At 35.6% G+C, this 25,984-nt stretch overlaps 1 protein-coding gene across 3 annotated transcripts in view; it reads left to right on the forward strand.

Annotated features, from left to right (window-relative positions):
- The window catches only part of NELL2 (neural EGFL like 2), a 324,469-nt gene that overhangs the window by 120,927 nt on the left and 177,558 nt on the right, over positions 1–25,984 (forward strand). For all 3 annotated transcript variants that reach the window (XM_026000161.2, XM_072765496.1, XM_026000160.2), the window contains 2 exons: positions 18,019–18,110; positions 21,956–22,058. In XM_026000161.2, the coding sequence (XP_025855946.2) occupies positions 18,019–18,110; positions 21,956–22,058 (195 nt within the window). The remainder of the gene's footprint in view (positions 1–18,018; positions 18,111–21,955; positions 22,059–25,984) is intronic.

Here is a 25,984-nt window from a genome sequence, read left to right on the forward strand (position 1 = left end):
TCCAGAGGAATAAAGGAAACATCAGCTTTCTGTATCTATCTATCATTCTTAAAGGCAAGAAAATCTTTCCCAGAAGTCTTTTCATAGGTTTCCTCTTATTTCTTATTGGCCAGAATTGGGTCACATGCCCATTAATCAAGTAATCACTAGTAAAGCAAATTGAATTACCATGTCTGGTCTAGAATAATAATTTGGATAGAATAGAAATTGGAAAACTTTTGGAACAGACAATAACTATTTTGGTTTTACAGGTGACATGTTCTCTTTTGCAGCTACTAAACTCTGTCTTTGCTTATAAATTTTACATATAAATAATATGTAAACAAGCATGGCTATTTTGCAATAAAACCATATACATTGACATTGAAACTTGAATTTCGTATAATTTTCACATCATAAAATATTACTCTTTTTTTTAATTTTTCACCCAGCCATTTAGAGATGTGAAAACTATTCTAAGTTTGATGCTGTACAAAAGGGAGCAGCAGATGGGTCATAGTTTATCAACCCTGAGTCAATTCTCAGGACTAATACAAGCTGTTTTGACCAAAGAAATTCTAATCTTGATGTTTGTACATGCTCTAGGAACTTCATATTTCATGCTATTGGGATATATAAAGAATATTGATTTTTCTTTTCTGAAACCACCTTTGGAAAAAAAAATCCATGAACCTTTGTTTTTATTTTTTATCTTGTGCTTTGAGTTTGTCGTTAAGGATACACACACACACACACCATTGCAGATTGTATAAAGACAATATAGGAAAGTATAAGGTGATGTGAGAGGCAAATCTTGGGACTTAACTTATGCTGGAATTTGAAAAGTCCTTCTCTAGAAAAGTGCCATTTAAGATCAGAAGGATGAGTATGCCAAATGTGTGGTGTGGGCGGGATGGTGGGATGTTGGGGGGAGAACATTCTAGAGAGAGGAAATAGCAAGTATTAAGGACTCTAAGCCAGAACAAGCTCAGACTTTAAATGCCAGTGTTTCTGAATTATGGTAGCTAATGAGTGGGAGAGAGTTAGGAGATGGCATTTTTCTATTCACTGAACAAACTCTTAAGTTCTGGGTACTTGGCTAGATGCTTGAGATATGAACATAATAATACAGTGTTTCTCAATGACTTTACAGTTCAAATGAGGAGTGATTACAATATAATGTGCTGGATGCCATGTTAGAGATACGTAGAAAGTACTGTGGAACCAAAGAGAATTCTCATTTGAGTGATACAGGGAAGACTTCCCAAAGGAAATTATATTTGACTAAATTGGAACTTTGTTTGCTATGAGATCTTCCTTCATGTAGCAGCTGGTTCCTATGATTTCATTATTGAGTTCCTCAGCAGTTGGTCCATATTTTTATCTTGTTAATTTGTAGTTGGTCACATATTTCTTTGGAGCCATCTTTTTGTCCTTTTTGTCCTCATTTGTATCTGGGTTTTAATTAGATTGTTTGGGCCTGGAGAGCAAGAATTCTCTTTTGGTTGAATACTGAGGGAGGATATGCAGAGTTGGAGAGGAAGACTTAGCTTAATAATTAAATGACAATATAGAATTAATGAAGAGCAAAACCCATGTATAAGAACCAACGTGAGAACGGAAGAAAGATTCTCTGTGGGCATTGGCGCATTTAATGATGCTGGTCGATCACAATTGTTTTGCAGCCAGGTGACAGTGCTCTAAAGGGCTTGATTCATGTATTTCTCATGGAGGTTTGTTACAGAGCAGTAGGAACTATGTGCCAAAAAAAGTTCACGGAAAAACGGTGATTAGGATTAAAATAAAAATAACAGTAGTCTTAGAGAAGTCTTCCATGAAAAATCGGAAAGAAATATGGAAGGAGTGGTCAAACAAATACTGACTCTGTCTATTAAAGAGACATAATTTTATCAACAGAACAAACATGTTTTGTTTTTATAACTGATTATTGATTGTGAACTAAATAGGCACTTGCTGACACTATTTGTCCTAATTATTAGAATGGCCCAGATTGCTGTATTCTGAGCAGTTATGCAAGACCAAGAAAACAGCAGCTATACATGGGAGACATAGACTAATATAAGATATTAAAAGAATGGGTATGCTTTATGTTAGACAAAGCAACTGAACTCTGAAATATTAGAAAATAATTTTAGTACAGCATGGGTATTTTAGAATTTTCAAGTATATTTATAGAATAAAAAATATTGTTAGCTCTAAATATTTTGATAAAAGTCTGAATAACTAAAATATAATTCTATGATTTTAGGTAACTCATTACAACATTAAAAATAAAGCATGACCGTAAATCTGATCAATGGCTATAGAGGTATATAGAATATATTATGATGGTAATTTATGATAGTAATTTCAGTGTATGAATTGATCAAGTAAATTAGAGAAATATTTTTATTACTTTTAATAAACATTAATTTTATGCTTGAATAGATAAATTTAAAGTCAGTACTCAATTATATATCATTTTTCTCTTAAAACTTCGTTGGGGGAGCATTTGGGTGGCTCATTTGGTTGGGTGTCTGATTCTTCATTTCAGCTCAGGTCATGATCTCTGGGTCCTGGAATTGAGTCTGGCATCAGGCTCCACACTCTACACAGTCTATATGGGATTTTCTCTCTTCCTCTCCTTCTGCCCCTTGCACTCTAAATAAATAAATAAACAAATAAATAAATCTTTAAAAAAACTTTGTGGGAGACTAACTATAAATCATTTATTAATTCTATAACTAATTTTATATAAAATTGTTACATTTAAATAAGCTTTGCAAACTATTAACAATAAGAATAATTAATTTCAAAGTTTAAATTATCTGACGGCAATTAGCCTGGATTAATTTCCAATAGTAGAAATTTGAAGGTAACTTTTTTCTGATCCCTCTTTGGCTACTACTAAATTTGTCAGAGCCACATTCCAGCAAAGACTGACTTAATTAAGAAAATATCTGTGTAAAATGTCGACATTTACTGTTGATTGTCGTCACCTTTTTTTAAAAATAAGGCTGACCCTAGTATATATGTTTGATATTCAACACTATTAAGTCTAGTATGTACTTTACACTTGAGAGGTCTCGAATCTTAGCTTTTGTCTTATAATTCCTAGACAGTGTAGCTTCCTCTATAGGAATTAAGATTTTCTTTGTTTAGCAACCTTTAATAGAATTGCCTGCTTCTATTTCTTTGTTTGCTTGTTTGTTTGGGTTGAGTGCTTGTTTATAATTTAGTTGATTTAAATTTTGGTATTGAGTAGTTTGAATTTTAGAGATTCTTTGTTTTGTCAGCAGTTTATATTCCTGTTTTCAATCAATTAAAAAGATGAAAGTGGTGAATGAAATTTACTATTTTGGGTAAAGGAAGACTAAGTTATTTGAATCAACCATTTCTGGAAGCAACTAAGAAAAGAGGATACAAATATTTAAAAATAATAATAATAATAAAGACACTTAAAAGTTGAAAAAATAGCAAGAGATTACCAAACAAAAATGAAGAGAAACTCACAAAAGAGAGCACAGTGGGGCAAACAATCAGTGAAGCTGCTTTTGCTGTGAGAGGCTGTTTGTTCTCAGAAATTTTGAGCTTTCCTTTTTATGGCCTTTTAGGGCAAGGGGGACAGACTTAAAAGCCCAGCAAATATAGAAGGTGCAAGTATATAGGAAACCCAATAAACTGCCATTCTAAATGGCTGCACCTTTGGGACATGAAACCTGAGTTGTTCAGGGATGGTTGTTTAGGGGCCTCAGGCCTTGGATTTAGTTTAAGGTCATATTATGCACTTGGTAAAAGAAAAATGATCCTCCTTTCTGGAATAATCTGCCTTTATCCTAGACTTCAAGTTATTCTTAGAAATATTTTTTTCAAGTACAACTAGACACCTAAGAAAACAAAACACTAAGAATAAGAACTTGAAGAAATGATAACAAAAACAGACTGCAAAGATGTCTGATCAGAATTAACCAGCATTTAATGTAGTCCAATTATGCATAATATGTTTAAAGGTAAATCTGGGTTTATCTTCAGGGAACAGGAAAACAAGATAGCTGATTTGAAAAGAAACAGAAACTCCAAAAATGAAAAATATAACTGGGAAAGAAATGCAGTCTCAGAAAATGGATTTATGAGGTGCCTCAGTGGCTTAGTGGTTGAGCGTCTGCCTTTGGCCCAGGGTGTGATCCTGGGGTCCCAGGATCGAGTCCCATATCAGGCTCCCTGCATGGAGCCTGCTTCTCTCTCTGTCTGTATCTCTGCCTCTCTCTCTCTGTGTCTCTCATGAATAAATAAATAAAATCTTCAAAAAAAAAAAAAAAGAAAAAAGAAAATGGATTTAACAACAGAGTAGACAGAAATATGTGGCATTAGTGAGCTGGAAAATACATCATAAATTATCTTAAATTTAGAACAAAAAATTTTGAAAGTTGCAATATACTGAAGAGAAGGCAGAAGACAGGGAGAAAGTAGGAGAGTGTTCATATACATTTCATATGAGTTCCAGGAGTAGAAGGGAGGAAAAATGGCTGAGAATTTTCTGGAACTGATAAAAGATACCATTCTGCAGATTCAAATGCCCCAACGAATCACATGAAAAGTAAATAAATCCTTATCTAGACACAATATAGTGAAACTTCAGAAAACTGAAGACAAAGAGAAAATCTAAAAAGGAGACGATACTACATTCAAGGGAGTGATGAATAAACGGATCACAGTTTTTTTAAGACTACTTTTTTTAGAGCAGTTTGAAGTTCACAACCAAATTGAGAGGAAGGTACAGAGATTTCCCATATACGCCACACCTCCACACATGAAGAGCTTCCCCCATTATCAACATCACACATCCCAATGGTACATTTGTTACCAAGAATAAACCTACATTGACACATCATAATCACTCAAAGTCCATGGTTTACCTTAGGGTGCACTGTTAGTGTTGTACAGTTTGTGGATTTGGGCAATGTTTGATGACATTATATTCATCATTATCATACAGAGTATTTTCACTGCCCTAAACATCTTTTGTGCTCTCCCTGTTCATTCATCTCCCTAGGCCTCTGGCAGTCACTGATCTTTTCTATTGTCTCCATTGTTTTGCCTTTTTCTGAATGTAAGATGTTTGAAATCATACAGTATGTAGCCTTTTCCGAATGGCTTGTCTCACATAGCAATATGCATTTAAGGTTTCTTTACATCTTTTCATGGCTTGATAGCTCATTTCTTTATTTCTTAAAAATATCTATTTGTTTATTAGAGAGAGAGAGAGAGAGAGAGAGAGAGAGAGATCATGCATGTGTTGGGGGGAGGGGCAGAGGGAGAGAATCTTCAGGCAGACTCCCTGCTGACCACAGAGCCCAACATGGGACTCAATTCCATGACGCATAAGATTATGACCTGAGCCAAAGCCAAGATTCAGACACCCAATCAGCTGAGCCACCTGGATGTCCCAATAATCCATTTCTTTTAGCTTGGACAGTATTCCATTGTCGGGATATACCATAGTTTATCCATTCACTTACTGAAAGATGATATCTCCGTTGCTTCCAAGTTGTGGTAGTTATGAATAAAGCTGCCAAAATCTGTGCTTAGGTTTTTGTGTGGACATAAATTTTCAACTGCTTAGGTAAATACCAAGGAGAGTACTTGCTGGATCCTATGGTAAGAGTATGTTTAGTTTTGTAAGAAATTGCTGAACTGTCTTCCAAAGTGGCTGCACCATTTTGGTTTCCTGCCATCAACGTATGAAACTTCTGGTTGCTTCACACCTTTGCTAGTGTTCTGGACTAATTCTCACAGGTGTGTAGTGCTATCTCATTGTTTTAATTTGCATTTCTCTGATGACATATGATGTGGTGCATCTTTTCATATGTTTATTTGACATCTGCATCTTTTCTTTGGCCCATTTTAAAATCAGAATATTTTCCTATAGTTGAGTTTTAAGAGTTCTTTTTTTTATTTTGGATAACAGCCCTTTATCAGATGTGTCTGTGGCTTGTCTTCTAAGACTCATGATATTATCTTTTGTGGAGAAGTTTTAAATTTTAGTGAAGTCCTGCTATCAATTATACCTTTTGTGGATCTTGCCTTTGGTGTTGTATTCATAGTATTTTACTTAAGAATTTATAGAATTAAAAAAATAGAATAATAACATTATAGTCTCATCAGGGGCAAAATGTGTTAAATGTGTTAAAATGTGTTACTGAATGAGTATAGGAGAAAATGGAATGATAAAAAAATATTCAATCCAAAATAAGTTATAAAAGGGGGAGAAAAAGAAAGCACAGGCAGGAAAAGAGAAAGCTCAAAATAAGATAAGTAGGTTAAAAAATTAAACATATAAGTTATTACACTAAATGTAAATGGGCTAAACAATTCATTTTAGAAGATAAATATATTGAGGCTGAATTAGTGAAATCCTGCTTTATACTATTTCAAAGGTGCATATCTAAAGCATAAGAATACAGAGAGAGATTAAAAGTGAAAGGATAGTAAAAGTCCATAGAAACAAAAGCTGGTTTCTCCTGATTAATATCAGACAAAGTAGACTTCAAGGCAAAAAGTATTACTAGAGTTACTTCATTTTTTTTACAAAGATTTTCATTTATTTATTCATGAGACACACACACACACACACACACACAGAGGCAGAGACACAGGCAGAGGGAGAAGCAGACTCCATGCAGGGAGCCTGATGTGGGCTTCCATCCCAGGTCTCCAGGATCATGCCCTGGGCTGAAGGCGGTGCTAAACCGCTGAGCCACCCGGGTTGCCCTTAGAGTTACTTCATAATGATAAATTTTCAAATCCCAAGGAAGACATAGCAATTTAAATTTGTATATCCCTAATAGAGCCTTAACATTTATGATACATAATTTACAGAACTACAAGGAACACTAGATGACTCCATAGTCAAAGTGAAGTTGCGGTAATTGACGATACAAATACACACAAAAATCATTAAGGATACTGAGCACTTGAATATAATGAACAATCCAGGCCTTTTAAATAAATACAGACCATTATGTTCCCAAAGTAGAGTTGACATATTCCTTTAAGCACTAATACAACATTTAAAATATTGAATATATTGGATGATGAAGCTCATCTCAACAAATTTCAAAGAATTGAAATTATACAGGATATACTGACCACAACACAAACATCTAGAATAATAGATCAGTAGAAAATTCCACGCTGGAATTCATTCAGTTTCTCAAATAAGCCAAGTTAATTTCCACCTTTGTTGGAATTTTTTTTTTTCTGTCATTCCTCCCCATATTAGCTCCTCTCAGCTTTCGGTCTCAGCTGAAATTTCATATCCTCCCAGAGGTATTCTCTGATTAATCTAAAATCGCCTCCTAGTTATTAAGTACCTCAGACTCTTGATTGTTTTCTTCACTTAGTGTTAACCTGTGCTTATTTTTTATTTGCCTAGTTAGTTGTCCTTGAATTTACCTCTATATTCCAGAATCTGTGAGGGCAAGGTCTGTGTCTGTTCACTGATGGGTTCCGAGGTGCTTAGCACTGTCTGGCATATAGTAGCTACTCAAGAGGTATTTCTTGAGTGAGAGAATGAGAATGAACATTTCCATAATTTACTTCTTAATGGTGTGAGGAGGAATACAGCAATAAACATGATAGCATCTTTGAAGTCATGAAATATTATAGGAAACCCTTTCACTTCTTAATTCCAGAGGCTTTTCTGAGGACTGTAATCAAATTTTGACATACTGTTATGAGAAGTGTTAAATTTGGGGGTAATTTAATTCTTATTTCCAGACTTAATGTGGTTAACATTTTAACCTCAATGTTTCATTTACCATAGCTGCAGAAAAATTTACTTAATTAGCCCCCTAAGGGGGACAATTGTCTGAAAATAGGAAAAAGTGATGTATTTCAACAAATATTTTGTTCCAAGATACAAGCACAGCTGTGTTTAATTAGACTCAATTTCTAGTCTGACAGTGCACTCGAAATCTTTCTTCCTTTCAGTCTCTGTCATCCCCACCCTCTTCTTCATCCTCTTCCTTGTCCTCCACTTCCATGACTTTTATTACTTTTTTTGAAATTATGAGCATAAGTAAATTATTTAAAAGTTAAGAAAAACCACTGGAAATAGAGCTGTAGGTTTATGAAGTTATCCTTAATTATAGTGTAAGAATAAAATAGTTTTGGCCAGATTCTTAAAGTAACATCCTGTGAGTCATTCTCTGATTTTGTCCAGGATGGAGATTTATATTAAAAGCTCACTGACTTGACTGGTTGGATTAATCTACACAGTGATCTGCAGTACCGGCCATACTTTGAAATCTCCTGGATGCTCTTAAAAACTGCTGATGCCCAGGCCCCCTCTCCTAAAGATTCTGATTTAATTGGTCTGAGTTCCACATGTTGATATTTTCAATAATTTAGGTGATTCTTACATGCAAGCAGGATTAATAATCAGTGACCTACAACTTTGCTACTCAAAGTGTGATCACTGGACCAGCGGCATCTGTATCACCAGGAGGCTGGGTACACATGCAGAATCTCAGATCTACCCAGTCAGAATTTTCATTTAAATAGGATCTCTAGGTGAATTGAGAAGCACTCATCTACGATTTCCATTGACTCTGTTAAAAATTTTTTTTAAAGGAATCAACTGAACTTGAGGCTAAGCCAGTATACCTATGCTCCCAGAACATGGTTTTCATGCTAACCAAGAGATAGGTGTTGCTCCCAAACCTGTCTGTTCTATTTGTCTTCCAATTTTAATGTTATTGAATTGCTGTAAATACATCTACATGTATAATATGTAAACCAGTGAAATATGAATGTAAAAAGAAGTACTTAAAAAAAAAAATTAGGGCAGCCCTGGTGGCTCAGCGGTTTAGCGCCGCCTACAGTCCAGGGTGTGATCCTGGAGACCCGGGTCGAGTCCCACGTCAGGCTCCCTGCATGGAGCCTGCTTCTCCCTCTGCCTGGGTCTCTGCCTCTCTCTCTTCTCTGTGTATTCTCATGAATAAATAAATAAAAATCTTTTAAAAAATACTTAAAAAAACAGTGGTAAGCTCAAACTGCTAAAAAATATACTCTTGAATGGGTGTCAGTAAGACAACTTAAAATGTTATGGAGTAGTATTAGAATGATCCCTCTTTTATTGCTTGGCAAGTTTCTACCTTAGTTCTCTTTAAAAAATTAGAAATTATAGGCAACACTATGTTTTATTTATGTAGCCAAGTATGCAATGAAGTACAATCAACGAATCCGTAGTAAAGAAAAGTGTTGTACTTCAAAACCTTGTTGAATAGTGTGGATTTGTGTTTTAAATTAAAATGTTTTTTTTTTTTTTAAGATTTTATTTAAGAGAGAGAGTGAATGAGAGAGAGTACAAATTGGGGAAGGGAGAAAGAGAAGCAGACTCCTCCCTGAGCTTGGAACCCAAAGCGGGCTCCATCCTAGGACTCTGGGATTGTGACCTGAGCTGAAGGCAGGTGCTTAACCAACTGAGCCACCCAGGTGTCCCGAAGCTAAAATGTTTAAAGTACATATTTATTGTTGTCTACGATTTCTCACTTTAACTGATTTTTTTTTTAAATGGGCCAAATAACTATCCAAATAACACAGATTAAAGAGGCTTCTACTGAATATCTATGTGACTGTCCATTTAAATGCTAATTGTACTTTTCTCTTTCCCAGTTCTTTTTTCTCTGCATAGCAAAATAGTTTTCAAGCTTAGCTGTGCCTGGACAGCTTTTAAAAAAAATAGAGACCCAGATCCTACACTTATAGATTCTTTTTAATTATCTGATGTGCAGTTGGGGCACTTCAAGTGATTTTAATATGCATCCACAGTTGAGAACTGTTGGCCTAGCAGGTTGGGAGCAAATAAATTGGTTATAAAATCAATTCATAATAAATCAGTTCCAGCTTATATAGCTATCCTGAGTCGATGCCAATTAGGATCCAGGTACTAAGTATATCGTTATGAGTATTATTCTGTTTTATTCTCTGAATATATTATGAGTACTCTTCCTCCCACTTAGATCATATTAAAGCATTTCAGTCCTCATTTTCAGATGCGCCTCTTCTGTGCAGCATTTCCAGTTCCGCTCTTATAAGACATTGTTCTTCCTTTCCATTCCCGTACCACCTGTGACGTGTATGTCACCACCTGTGACTTGTGCACTGTGTAGTTACTTGTGCACATGGTTATCTGTTTTCCATGCTGGGCTGACTGTTCCTTGGAGGCAGGAAGGCACCTGCTTGGTATAGTGCGGGTCAGACAATAGGTTATCCTAAATGCTCCCCTTTTCCTCTGGGTGTTGCCACTCTTTGTGCAAAACTCTTTGTGAAATAATTTTGTTTCTCTTGTTTAATCTTTCATTGCTTTCTGCTTTCCTCTCTCCCAGTTCCATCTCAAGGATACTTTTAAATGTTGCTGTCCCCTGCTCCCTCCTCTCTCCTCAGTGTACTGCCCCTTCTGTAGGTCTGGCTCCCTTTGACCTTGAGCTTCTTCTACTCCTGCGGCTTATATTCTTTGCATTATGGAAGGAGTGAGTTATTAATAAATCTCTCCGAAAACTGCATTTGAAATATGGCCTCATAAGGGCACTACCTTCCCCCAACACTTTCTTTCCCTCTTTGTGTTGTGTGTACACAGAGGTTGTGTTGAAACTGCACACTCACTGTTTCAGGGTCTTGTCATCTCTTAATTGAGCACAGATGTGTGGTTTATAATGAAAAGGGTCCTGCTTTGTAATGCACAAAGCATTTTATGTTCAGTGTCCCCACACAGTAGTATCGAAACAACGTGTATCTAAAAGGTGCCAGTCATTTGGAAAAATGTTTTCCAAAGGTTAAACCAAAGATTAGGTGTTCAAGTGTTGACAGAGTTCTCTGGATTTTTAGTGGTAAGAAAAGATATACAGAAGGACTGTCAGATGAATTCTAGTCCTGGCTTTGAAAATGACAATGTGTGAACTTTTCCTTATTATAGTTTACATTATGTTTTCGTTGTAAAGTGATAAACCTGTTGCCTCATGTGTATTCATGCTGTCATTTTAATAGTATACATGTATTGACACGGATGCTATATTTTTCTCTAAATCTTTACTCCCACTCATTAAATTTACTTTTCTCATCCCCAGAAGACTAAATGAATTGATCATATTGTCTTTTTTAAAGACTCCACTGTATATAAGCCAGGATCAAGAATAAGGCCAAGTGGTAGAAAAGTAGCTAAATCAAATGAATTTCAGGATATATCTTACTTGCCATATAAATTGGTAAAATCATATTAGGGGAAAAAATACTGACTCCTTCCTTCCACCTATACACTTGGCCTTTTTCTGTTATCTTCTAAATATCCATTTCCTGTTTTCCCAGGATATAACCCTGTAACCCAAAGACTGATTTGGACAGGGTGTTAGAGTTTTTGCTTTTGTTCTATTCTGATAGTTATTTTTATCCTTCTTTGCTTCCTAACCCCTCACTACTGCTAGATTTATGGTGTTTCAGGGCCGTTCTCTTTTTTGGAAGAATAGGCTACTGACCTAAATTAAGGCCCCCTAAGAGAAGCACTCTTTGGTCCTTTAGAAGCCCAAGGACATGATATATATAAAGTGGGACGGGAGGGTTGCACATCCACGCTCATGATCTCATTTCCTAAACTCTAATATTAGCTTTGCAAACAACTAAATTCCCAAACAATTAATGAGATTTAGTTAAAGGAAGGGATCATGTATAATTAATGAATTTGTGAATTATTTAAACACTCTGAAATTCTGGTCATTTTAAATAGCATTGGCTCATAAAAATTGGCTTTATGTAGAGGAAGGAGAAAATTTTTTCATCAAATTGTCCAAGATGACAAGGTAATACATGTTACCTTGTATTATTCATGTTAATAAGTTATTGCTATAACAAGAGCTGACTATTTTTCCTATTATTCCTGCTATTAGTTGGTAGGCAAACTTGCTCCCATTTCAGGTGCTTCAGCTCTTCTGCAGTGAAAAGTAAGCTGCCATTTTACAAAAAGGGCAAAATATTTCTGTGAGACTTGATTTATAGAATCTTTATAAGAAAGAGGCAAAATCAAAGGATAAAGACAAATGTAAAGGAAAATGTGAAGATCAAAGAGGTCCGATTCACTTGTTTTCAGGCTTTTCATCAAACAGGAAGCTGGAAGAGAACTTACCCAAAAATTCAACAAACCTTTAAAGTTTATTATGCATGGCCAGTGCTGGGTGCTGAATAAGATCCAAAGACAAATAAGACACTGTCCCTGTCCTCATGTGGGAAAGATTTAAAAAGTGTATAACTAACTAGAAGAGAAAAGGAAAAATGTGCTTCGTGCTTTAATAGAGATGTAAGCATTGAAGAAGAGGGAAAAATTAATTTTAGCAGTTAGTGCTCGAGACTTTTATTATGACCATATTGTTAGGAACTGACTCCAAGTCCAGATTACTAAAAAACATTGGGGGCTAGAAAAATGCAGCATGGCTGAGTAGAGTCTTTTAAGAATACCAAAAACACTTTCAGATTTTGTTTTTGCTTGATTCCACAGAATCCTAGCCTGCTCTTGACTACATTTATTGTACATTCTTTTTAAATAGCTATAATAAAAATATAAATATACATAATTACAGTTAATGAGATATTTTCTCATCCAACAGCTTTGATTTGTAGATCACTAACAAATTACTATCATGTTGGCCCAGAATGTAATAACTGCCATTGTACATGGGATGTTTAAGAGCCCTCCGGAGGAAATCAAGATTTCAAAGAAGACTGCCTAAAAACCACTACTATCTCCAACTCTGCCCTTAATGGATAGCTTAAACAATCTTAAGATCACTGATACCTGGCATTTTCAAAGAGAACTTTAAAGAAATCGTAAATCTCTTTTCTCACCTATGTGGATTTTATTGGTTTTCTTCTTGGTATCTATAATGTTTAATTTGTTTTGCATCATTTTTAAAGGTGTCAATTCCAATGGGAAGTTTAAAGTGGATGCCTATATTTCAATCAAGTAATAAAAAGGAAAAGCTAAATGTAGTGAGCAAGGAAATGTTTAGAAGGGAAATATGATATATCCTTTCATTTCTTAAATTCTCAAATATTTTTAGGTAGATTTGGATAATTCTTTCTACAAAGGTTTGCAGGAGTTGATAAATCTCATTAGAGGGATCTGCATTTTCTATCGCTCTTAATGACCAGTAATTGAGATTTTAATGTGTAAATTAGGACCTTTAGAATTTTATTGGCTTCTTTCACTTCTCAATCTGTGCTATTATCTACTTTTTCACTTTTTTGTAACTAATGACTTTCAGATTTGCATCTAACCAGTTCTTGTCTTCCTGTTTCTTGTTAATTGTTAAAATAGGAGGGGGGCGAAATGAAGTGAAAATAACTCACATTAATTGTTTTTGCAAGTTCTCTCGTAATTACGGTGCTAGTGATTAGGTAATTTACCATAGCCTTGGTAAAACATATATACCATTTGTTAAATCATCCTATTGAATTACCCCGAGTTCTAATTAATGTCCCCACCTATGGCTGAATAGGCTGTGTATGGGACAGTTCTGGGTGACATAATTCACAGAAACCATGATGTAAATCATATCCCCTTGGAATTATGCAAACAGCAGCATATACTAGAGTCATAGTCAATGTGCATTTGAAATTGGTTAATATGAGTAACTTAAAGGAATTGTGGTGTACTCATAGGGTCCTAGCTTCTTAGTCTGCAATGTAAGAAGCCTATGTGAATGAATTAATATCCATCTTCCTCCAAACTCTCTTAAAAATATCCATGTAATATACTTAGTAAGCACTTTGCAGAGATACTTGAAAATGTAACCTTAAAAAAAAAAAAGAAAATGTAACCTTGTTGATATAATTCTTCTTTAAGCTGGTAAATAATTCGGGTCATAAGAATCTAGAGTTATGTCACAAGAAACTTAATTCTGTACAAACACACATGCGTGCAAACATACCCCTCCTCCCCCCCCCCCCCCCCAAAAAAAAAGCTAGGAAAGAATGAAGCCTCTAGCTATGAATATGTGAATGCAATTGAATTAAAGAAGAAGTCAATATAGCAAAATGATTATTCCTTTGTTGTCTTGTGGAGGGAGTGATTTCTTTTACTCTATACTATTTTGGGGAAGAGTAAGCAGGCAGATACATTTCAGTTAGGGAATTCTAGAGATTTTTTTTTTTTTTTTTTTAGTATTGTGGTAGAAACAGGGACTCCTAACTCTGGGAAGCGAACTGGGGGTGGTAGAAGGGGAGGAGGGTGGGTGTTGGAGGGGAATGGGTGACGGGCACTGAGGCGGACACTTGAAGGGATGAGCACTGGGTGTTTTTCTGTATGTTGGTAAATTGAACACCAATAAAAATTAATTTAAAAAAAATAAAAAAAAAAAAAAGAAAGAAACAGGGATTATTGTCTGAGATTTTGTCCCTAATACTTGCAGGGACTGGCCTTGGTTAAAGTCTGGGCGCAGGCTTCTGCTGCTGCCCGCCTCTGATCTGGGAGGGAAATTGATTTTCTCCAGAGCTTAATTCCTTCATCTGGCCTTCTGCTTGTGTATGGACCCTGTTTTGACCAGTTACCTCATTTTTCCTTCAAGTGGATCTGCATTTTTAAAATGTGTCTGTTTTTCCTTTTCAAATTTATTTGCTCTCTGCTCCACTCTCTCATGCTTTTCTAAGCAACCTATCCTTGTAAACTCTTCATGGCTTAAAGTGAATTAATATGATAGCCACCTGTGCTGGACACTGGTTATTCCTGGGCACCCCTCTATCCCACTTCCATTCCCTCTCCTTCCCTGCCCTACTCTGTGCCCCAGGGGCCTGCTGCCTCTCCCTGGTCTCCTTGCCAAACAGCTTTGGATAGGCTTTGCCAATGGGAGGCACTGGCAGGAAATTAGAAGGCAGGAAGAGAGAGAGTTGGCCACGTTTCTTCCCTGTTCCTTCTCTGTGCTAGGCTGCGTTTCTGGCAGTAGCTGTGTCTCTCCTGGTTATGGTTCCCTCTAGGCACTGCTTCCCCATAACTCAGACTCATGCTGGGCACCAGTAAAACCATTTCCTGTCCCTGCTCTTCAGCCCTAGGGTGACGATGACTTCCCACCATTGCCAGAGTCCCCTACCTGCCCATTCCTTTTCTTTTGTCTCCTTGCAGAAGTTCATCCCTCAGTCTCCTGTGTTTACATATGTCTTATGACTTTCTCAATTACAGGACTTCATTTTGGCTTTTACTGTAGTTAATTGTGGATGAATTTGTCTGCCCTGCTGCATAGTGAGGGCATGCATCATGTCTCATTCCTCTCTGAATTGTAGTTACCTAGCAGACTACCTGGCACATAATAGGAGCTCAGAGTACATTACCTATTAAGTGTATTAATAAATTAATGTGACTTTTATTCTTTCAACTTACTCCTAAGTTCCTAATGGTATTTTCAGGATTCCTCGTAGTATTTTTAGGAATCATTCTAGAGTTTTTAAGTTTCTTAACAGTTTTCCACTAAAGAGCCTAGGGAAGGCGTACCCTAGTGGCCTTCCTAGGTACTAGGTATAGACCTCAGAATTATGGAAACCGCAGCAACTGATCAATAAAGAAACAAGGCAAAAATCACTCATGCTGGGTTCTCCCTCAGCCAGGTTCATCCTGTTTGCACTCATTGCCTGAAAGGAAATGAAGCAATTGTGATCTCATTCGTTTTTGTGCCTTCTCCTTCTGCCAAGCTCCATTTGGTGCCCTATTGTCCTACAAGTTGCCTATTTGAGACTTTTGAATTAAGAGTTTAGAACAGAAGCTCCATCTGTTCTGCCTGAATATTAAATTATCATAAGACTTTGTATAAGGAGAACTTACCCTTGTGTTTTTTTACAGTTTCCTTTCCCTTCTGTTCTAAGACTTGAAATATCAGTTTTTTCCAACATACCCTTGGACTTGAATAGGCCAAAGTTTATCAAGTCATATAATAAAATAGGCTTAGAAACCTTTGAATGGCAAGTGCTGAATAGAAGTAAGAAGGTTTTATTTATTCTCATTACCCTTTAAGTGTGGCACTCATTAAGTATCATTGAACACACAATATGTCAGAACTTGGTATTTTGAAGTTACTAGATCTTATAAGTGAAGTTTATGTAAAAATTCCCCATTGGACAGATATATTTTATAATCAATCAGATTCTTTAAGTAAACGCACATGCTGTTTTAATTTATGACAGGTAGTATGCAACTGACACATCTGCAGTTTCATTTTGAATATTAAAAAGTGCGCAAGCTTTACCCAGCTTTTAAGTAATATAATTTATGCAAGTTAGTTGTATCCTTCCCTAGCAAGGTCCAAAAATTTAAAGTCATTTCACCGGTGATATATATTATGTAGTGAAATTTGTTAATAAAAGCTGAGTAAAGAGATCAGTTGAAGGAAGGCATTTTAATAACATGCATGCTTTCTTTACATTATTTAACCTGTTAAATCTGTTTTTAATCTGTTAATTTTGCAGTGAAGATATAAGTGGGTTTACATTTTAAATATGAATATTTGTATAAACAGTATATATATTTAACATTAATAAAAATATATCTACTATCTTTGATACCAATTATTATAGGCAACTTGGTACCTTTTTTTAGTAACGATGCAAAAATAGTATTTATGAAAACAAAGTACTGAGATAACTTACTACTTTTGAAGGTTATGGGAATATGTGAATTCTGAAGAAGTTTCTGGAAAAACTTTCTTCAGATTCACACAAAGGAATTAAAAGAAAATGTACATATCCATTTTGTACAGTCGATATGGTTACAATTAAAAATTGGACTTAGTAATGAACAGGGCTACAGACTGCTTGAGTCTTCGCTTATCAGATAATCACTTCCACTGGTCTTTTTCTAGATGCTATGGAGCTCCAAAGCATCCACAATATTGAGAGCCTTTTCAAAAACAAAGCAAAACAATACAAAGTTGCAGAAACAAAAATTAGCTCAGAGTCTTAAAAAGGGTCCAAGCCAGAGTGGCCTTCTGAAGGTTAAGTTTCATTAGCTGAGGGTAGCTGCCTCTGGTTAGGTGATGAGTTAGCATGGGGAGTGTGACATTTCAAAACTAGCAATTTCTGTTAGCAAAATGTTTATGTGAATTAAAAATACTGTGAAAGTCTCAAAAAATTATTTGATAATTTCTATGTATCTTCGCTAATTAAAAATGTTTTTCTATCGAATCTGAAGTTCTCTTTTAAAATTATTGAATTTGTGATGCAAACAGAGCAGGCCCAGATTAAGATTTTTCAACACCCTACCTAAGCAAGGTGCCCTAGACCATATGTATTTACAAATTAAATAGTGCTAACTCCTAAAACATACAATGTTCATGTATGTGTTGAAGTTCTTTTAAATTTTGTTTTTAAAATTCTTAATGGTAAAAAAAATAAAATAAAATAAATAAAATAAAATTCTTAATGGTATATAAAGAAATTCACTTTTTTTTCATATTCGTGTTGCCCTGATCCAAAGCTGCTCCAGGCACCTGCTTAATATGCCTAAAATGCAACACCATTGAGGAGGCAAGTAATTTGAAAGTCTGCTCATTGGCACCCTTTTTTTTAAAAATTTTTTTATTTATTTATGATAGTCACACACACACAGAGAGAGAGAGAGAGAGGCAGAGACATAGGCAGAGGGAGAAGCAGGCTCCATGCACCGGGAGCCTGACGTGGGATTTGATCCCGGGTCTCCAGGATCATGCCCTGGGCCAAAGGCAGGCACCAAACCACTGCGCCACCCAGGGATCCCTGGCACCCTTTTTATAGAGTTTTCTTCTGACTCGTCACTGTCCTTATCCTTTTTGTACCTTATTTTGCTCTCTGAGTTTAATGGGCATAATAGCTGGATCCTATATGTGCATTATGTTAGATCGAATTAGGTTTATGTTTGCTCAGTCTCTTTGAAAAGACTTAAGACCATGTGAAATAAAATCTGAACACCTCTCAACTCTTTTTCCTAAATAAAAGTTAAAAATAAATACCTATGTATTTTTTATTCCAAAGCAATATGCCAATTTCAAGGACGGACCTACTTTGAAGGAGAAAGAAGTACGGTTTATTCCTCTTCTGGAGTATGTGTTCTGTATGAGTGCAAGGTAAGGAGACTCTTCGTGGGTCTTTCAACATCTTTACTATGTAAACAGTAAATATTTCTTTAAAATCTCACCCTTGTAATACCTTGAAAACGTTTAAGGCAAAGAAAAAATTTAGAATATTAATTATAATTTGAATAGAAATTCCCATTATTTTTTCAAATATGTAAATTCATGGCTGTAAAATAATTTTCCCAATAAACAAAAAAAATGTTTTGTCTAGCTAAAGTTTTATGAAGTGGTCTTATTTTTCCAAATTCAGACTAGCTCCCTTGAAGAAAATGTAGACAAAGTTAGACTCAGCCTGTTGTCACTTATGGTTTTTGACCTGTGTGACAAATATCACTCAGTTCAGTGGAAAACCTTAAAAATGTCCTAATAAAAATTAGCTATTGGATGGAGATGAGACTGATACTGTTATTAATTCTTTCGGTAAGAATATTTTAAATGATTTGAAGGGGAATTCTTTATAAATTTACTGCCATGCTCTCCTCAAGTATGCTTCTGAAACAAATGTGAGTGCTTTTATCTCTGCTGCTTGACCTACTAATTGAAAAAATGTTTCATGAAACTTTTCATTTTTACCTTTTGTAAACTATAACCTTGTATTTCTTGACCATAATGTTATATTGCGAACCATTTTCTATCTGAGGGAAACTCTGCATATAAAGTTTCTGCTTTAGAGTTGTCTTTACATTTGATCCTTAATTTTTTTTTTCTTTAAATGCCTTCTCTTTAAGTGGTTTTTGGGGGATGATGTAGTATGCCTAGATTATGTAGAAAATGAAGGTTCTGCTGGCACCACCAATAAACTGTGAGCATTTATATGATTATTCAGTGTTAGGGAAAGGAAAATCCTGAGAATTTTGCCAAACAAATCAAAAGAAGCCAGCTATACACATCATGCATCTTAGGTTGGAAGTCCTTTGGGATAAGCAAGGAGGAAATGTAGAAGAGGCAAGAATGTGATAGATTTGATTTCTAGAATATGAGAGGTCTGAGTTTTTTGTGCCCATCATAAAGTATTCTAGCTTCTTCTTTTGGCTTTATGTCAGCCTTCCTATAGTGCAGGTTACCATCTTAAAGACAAGGGAGCTAAAGTATAGAAACATTAACATGAATTCCTGAACCTGCATTTCAAGATGGATTGTCCCCTGGCATCACCTGACACCAACACTGTTTTGAGTGAAGTAGGTCCCACTATAAATGTAAGGATTGAAATTCTTAAAGTGAGATCTAGTAACTCCAAATTAAGAAAAAGGAATCAGAGCAAAGTTACTTCAGGGAAGGTAGAAAACTTTGGTCATCTGGTTTCTAGTTGTAAACTCTAACTTTTCAATATCAGCTCTAACTTTGAAAATCCTGAGGGCTCTTGGAATTTCTTAATGTGTGTGTATATATGTGTGTCTGTATTATTTTCATCTGACCAGTGTGTCCCATAATACTGATAATTATGGCTTAGAAATTTATTGGAAGAGTTGCCTATTTGATTGTGAGATAACTGTGAAATGATTTCATTTTAAAATGGGTTAGTGAGAAGTCCGTAGATAGACAACTTTGAAAGTGCCTATACTCTGAAAGTAAATATTGAGTTAACGAATAAATGTTACCTTTTGTTTACTCAAACAAAACGCATCATTTCCTTTCCAATGCTGTGCTGTCCAATAGAAACATGTAAGCCACAAACAGTAATTTTCCTGAGCTAATTTTCTATATTCAGCTCCATATATCCAAAATATTATCATTTTAACATGTAATCAATGTAAAATTTTTAATGAAATATTACATATTCTGTTGTCACACTAATCCTTCAAAATTTTGTGTATATTTTATGTTTATAGTATTTAAGAGCTCCATGTAGCTAGTGGCTATTGATTGTACAGCATAGTTGCAACGATTATTATCATACGTTTTTGTAGTTCTTGACTAAATTTTTTTAAGATTTATTTATTTATTTGAGAAAGAGAGAGAGCACAGGCATGTGAGCTGGGGTGGAGGGGAGAGGGGCAGAAGAGGAAGAGAGAGAGAATCTTAAGCAGAGTCCATGCTGAGGATGGAGCCCCGTGAGGGCTCTATTCCACCACACTGAGATCATGACCTGAGCTGAAATTAAGAGTAGGATACTCAATTGACTAAATTCTTGCAATTAAGAACTCCCATTGTTTATTTTCCCTTCAGGACCCATAGCTTCTGTATTTATACCTTTACATAATTGACAGCTCTCTCAAGCTTTTATTTTATGGGCTCTCAACACCAGTCCTTCATTGTTCCTTTATTTTCAGTTTTGTGGCCTTGAAAGTATGTCCTGGGGGTCTGTAACTTTAATAATAACACTGGAAAACACCGTGGTTCTGAAAATAAGATTACCAGAATGGATAGTGTTGTCAAAGGAAAGGAAGACTAACATTTGACTCCATTATGTACATGTCTCCTACCACTCATTTTTTTTAAGTGCGGTTGACATACACTATTATACTATTTTCAGGTGTATAACATAGTGATGTACCAATTATATGTACATTATGAAGTGCTTACCAGGATAAGTGTAGTCATCTGTCACCATACAGTGTTATTATAATGACTGCATTCCCTATGCTGTATTTTTTACCCTTGTGATTTATTTATTTTATAACTGGAAATTTTACCTCTTACTCTCCTTTACCTATCTTGCCCATACCCCGGCCCCATGCCTTCTGGCAACAACCACTTTGTTTTCTGTATTTATAAGTCTTTTCTGTTTCTGTTTCTTTTGTTCTTTAGATTCCACATGTATGTGAAATTTTATGGTATTTGTCTTTTTCTATCTGACATTTCACCTAGCATTGTACTCCCTAGGTGCATCGGTGTTGTCACAAATGGCAACATGTCATTTCTTTTTTATGGCTAAGTAATATTCCATTGTCTGTTTGTCTATCTCACATCTTTTTCATCTATTCATTTGTCAGTGGAAACTTAGTTCCATTGATTCTTGCTTCCATATCTTGGCTATTGCAAATAATGCTGTAGCAAGCATCAGGGTGCATATGTCTTTTCGAATTAATGTTTTTGAGGAAAAAATCCAGAAGTGGAATTACAGGGTTGTATGATCCTGCCACTTTCTTGATAGCATCACTTTCAAATCATAATAATCTCTTTTCTATAGATACACCAGGAAGATGGAAATGTTGAAATGACTACTTCCATAAGAGTAGTACCTAATAGAAATGACACCTAAAATTTTAAGCTTTCGAGCAGTATTAAAATGGAAGCTTAAAAATTCTAATAGCGAATTTTTTACTTCTATCCTGCTGTAGTTAATGACCCTTGTTCTTAAGAGATAGAAGGTTGACAGTATAGAAGCCAACCAAATCCTGTGTTCATTTTCTTTATAGTTTTGGGAAAGAGTCCCAATATTACTTACCAGGATCACCTGTGAGAATCTCTTCATAATAGTCTAGAAAATCTCGAAATGAGAATTTTTTAAAGGCTCAGTTTTTATTTATTGTTTTTTTCTTTTTCCAAAGTGAGCCTCTGATCTAATTCAAGCTGTATTTGTGCCACAATTGTCATCTGGATATGCAAATGTGTTGTAAAACTAAAAGAATTTTTCAGGATTCCCTTTGTTTGGCAAATTATTTATATAGCTGCAATGTGTTAGGCTCCTATTCTCAGAGCTGCTTGTCCATTTTAAAGGCTTTCCAATTATGATTTAATGTCATTTTGTGAGTGAACCTGTGACCTATGGAAAAGTTTTCAGGATGAAAATTTTACTCTTGTATAAGAAGAGCCTTCTCAGATGTTGGTTCTAGGAGCTTCTTAGTAAGTACTAATTCAGAAGTTTGAAGCATTTATTTTCTGTTGTCTAATAGGACCAAACCATGAAGCTGGTTGAAAGTTCAGGCTGTCCCGCTTTGGATTGTCCAGAATCTCATCAGATTACCTTGTCTCATAGCTGTTGCAAAGTTTGTAAAGGTAAGACTTTTTCATAAAGTAAGATTTACGTGCATGAGTCATTGTTGGAGTCTAGTTTAACATGAAATAGAAATTTTGATAACCAAGTTATTTCCAAAGATTAACAGTATTTCCTTAAATGCTTACCTAAATTGGGAGATAGTAGGTAGTCATAGGATATTTATTATAGCTATTGAAAATCAAGATGTTTCTATACATTTTTTCTATGTATCTCAAGATCTGGGTCTTTAAACCTCTCTCTGTGTACTGCTTTTAAGTCAGCATGACATTGCTGAAGAAATTGAAACAACAGTGCTGAGTTATCTTATTGGTTTTCTTTTTTCTTTCTTTCTCTCTTTCTTTTTCCTTTGTTTTTTTTTTCTGTTTTGCCTTCCATTTCTCTCTTGTTTGTTTTATAATTGAGTTTGCATAATTTTCATTTTGATTACTTCTGATCCCTCTCTTCTCAATTCCACTCACCTTCACTCAGGCTTCTGTACTCCTGTGAACAGTGAGGCCATCAAAAATACATTGTTCATTCTGTGTTGCTTCTGTGATGATAGGCCTAGGACCAATAAGTAGAAAGGACTTAGAGTTTTAGTTAAATATAAGAAAACAGTGAAATTTGAATTCTTCACAAATACAGTGGGCTGTCTCAGGAGGCAGTGAGTTTCCCATCACTATTGGTTCTAAAACTTAGTATTTTATTATACATTGAAATATAAAGGATTAATTATGTGGGGCTCTTTTTAAGATCCCTACTAATCACAAGACTCTATGCGCCTTTCTGTACATGTCTTCCCCAGTTTATGATGGGGTTATTTCCCTGTAACCCCGTAAGTTGAAAATATCATCGTCAAAGATGCATTTAATACATCTAACCTATCTAACATCATTGGTTAGCCTGGCTACCATCAATGTCCTCAGAAGACTTGGAGGCATACCTCATGTTATTCTGCTTCATTTTATTGTGCTTTGTAGATACTGTGTTTTTATAAATTGAAGGTCTGTGGCAATCCTGTGTCAAGCAAGTTCACTGGCTCCATTTTTCTAATAGCATTTGCTCTCTTCATGTCTCTGTCACATTTTGGTAAATCTCACAGTATTTCAAATTTTATCATTATTATTATATTTGCTATGGTGACCTGTGATCAATGATTACGATTTACTGAAAGCTCAGACGATGGCTAGCATTTTTTAGCAAGGCATTTTTAAATTAAGGTATGTACATTTTTTAGACATAATTCTTTTGCATAATTAATAGGCTATAATATAGTACAAACATAACTTTCATATGCACTGGAAAACCAAAAATTTATTTGACTTTTTTATTGCTATTTTTGCTATATTGCAGTGGCCTGGCACTGAACCTGCAATATCTCCGTACATTAGCTTACAGTTGGGCAAAGTCATCTAACACCAAACCTGTTTTATAATAAATTGTTAATCTCTCATGTAATTTATTGAATGCTGTAATGAAAGTGAAAAACAGAATGGGTTGTACGGGTACAGAGTGGTTGTAAGTATATCAATTGTTTACCTTCCTGATCGTGTGGCTGACTGGGAGCTTGGTTCATGGCCCCTGCCCACCCTCATGAGAGAGGATTGTACTATATATCATTAGTCCAGGAAAAGATCAAAATTCAAAATTCCAAAGTACAGTTTTCTAACTGAATGCCTGTCGCTTTTGTTCATTGTAAAGTTGAAAAATTTGAAGTCAAAAAAATCCTAAATCAGGACTGTCTGTCTATTGAAGTTATTTCTGAATCATCTCCTTTGTTAGACTCTGCACGATGGGAGCAAGGCCAGGTCTTTATATTCATCTCTATATTTTTAACACCTCATATGACACCTGAGATGCAGTAGATGCTCATAACCGATATAGTTGGTACTATATAACAAACTGCTCTAAATGAGCTACTAGCACTTGTTTGAATAATGGCTTTTATGAGGCTGCAAAGGAAAGCTTAAATGGAAAAAAAATAAGAAAAAGAAATTTTATAAAATATATAGCATAGTATTTTCTTTACACCTAGTCTGCTAAAAGTAGACATAAGATTCCCCGCCCCCCTCCCATTTTTAACAGGGTGGTGCAGTTTTGTTGTATTTTTTATTTTTTATTTTTTTTAGCCATTTCTTCTGTCTATTCAATTAAGAGTTTTAAAATCCCAGTTCTGTGTTGGGGTTCCTCAGTGACTCAGTTAGTTAAGCATCTGCCTTCCGCTTAGGTCATGATCCTAGGGTCCTGGGATAGAGTCCAGCATCAGGCTCCCTGCTCAGTGGAGAGCCTGCTTCTCCCTCTGCCGGCCACTCCCTCTGCTTGTGCTTGCATGTGCATGCTCTCTCTCTGTCAAATAAATAAAATCTTAAAAAAACAATTCCAGTCCTGTGAAAAGTACTCTGGGAATTTCAAAGTGGTTTAAGACTCGATCTGCTCTTTCAGGAGCTTTCAAAGGAAAGGAACTAAGGAACACTACTAAAAAGGATTAAATCAGATAGACAGATGGAAGGCCATCTTAGTTTCCATCTTCACAGTCCCTGAGCTAGTGCCTTGTCCAGAGCACGTGTAGAATTTGATATGAATCAAGAAAGCACATTCCATTTATTTGATTTGGGAACTGCCCTCAGTATAACAGCTTAACTCAAATTTCTTTGACCAAAAGTGGGCTAAACCAGTGCTTCTCAAGTTTAAATGTGCATACAGATAACCTAGGGATCTTATTAAATGTAGATCCTAATTCAGTAGATCTGGAATCCAGCCAAACGAACCTGCATGTCTAATAAGCTCCGTGGTGCTACTGGTCAGTGGGACTATACTTTGAGTTGTTAGCTATTGTTGCATGACAAAGTGTCCCAAAACTCAGTGGTTTAAAACAACGATTTTATTATATATCGTCATACTATGTGTCAAGAATTTAGGCAGGTGGTTCTTCTGCTCCGTGTGGTAATAAGTGGGGTCACTCAGCTGAACTGAGCTAGAAGGTTCAATGGCCTCACTATATGCTGGCATCTCAGTAGGGATGACAAGAAGACTGAGTATATCTGAAGGTCTCTCCCTCTACACAGAATCTCAGATCTGCTCCCTGTGACTCTATCCATCATGTTGATAATGAGACTTCTTAACTGATGGTTTGGGCCTCGTAAAGACTAGGTCTGGAACTGACACAGCATCATTGCTCCCATATTTCTCTGGTCAGAAGAGTTATAAGCAAGCCCAGATTCAAGAGAGATGGGAGGGAAATACCCCACCATAATAGAAGTGTCGAAAATGTGTGGCCATCTGTAATCCCCTGGAAGTGTTCAGGAGCTACTTGGAGATTAGAGAGGTGAACACCATAGAAATTAGGCAAGATTGGCTAGGACAAGATTTGAGTAAGTAGCTAAAAAAGGGCCTTTTGGATATCAAAAGAAGCCTTGATCACATCCATTTATTTTTAAAAGAGCCTTGATATGTTGCAGAAAGTAAGTTAAGAAATGGAAAAGCTAGCTATAAAAGTCATTTGAATTGTTTATAATTTTAAGAATTAATGTGGTTACACAGCACACTCAAATACAGTGAAGAAATATACTGTGACCTACCTCCCCTCGGAGATTCTGATATAATTGCTGTAAGATGGAGCCATGGTACCACCATTAAAAAAACAACCAAACAAATGACTTTCAATAAATTCTTTACACAACCAGAATTGAGAACTACAAGTCTAGATAATGCTGGAACTGAAATTGAACAAAGTGGCCCTTCTTGAAACTTTTAGCACCGTTTATAATAAAGACTGCTTTAATTTCTGATTTCAAGTATAGAGAATAAACAAATGAGTTTCCTGGCATTCTCTGATGTTTAAACTAAAAAAAAAGTCAAGTTCTCAAGGCTGAAATTTTGAGTTAACGCCTACACATAAGTTGTGACAAATGCATTTGTAATATAATCGGCCTCCAGCTTCCAAGCC

Source organism: Vulpes vulpes, chromosome 8 (assembly GCF_048418805.1).
Source record: "Vulpes vulpes isolate BD-2025 chromosome 8, VulVul3, whole genome shotgun sequence".
Lineage (NCBI taxonomy): Eukaryota > Metazoa > Chordata > Mammalia > Carnivora > Canidae > Vulpes > Vulpes vulpes.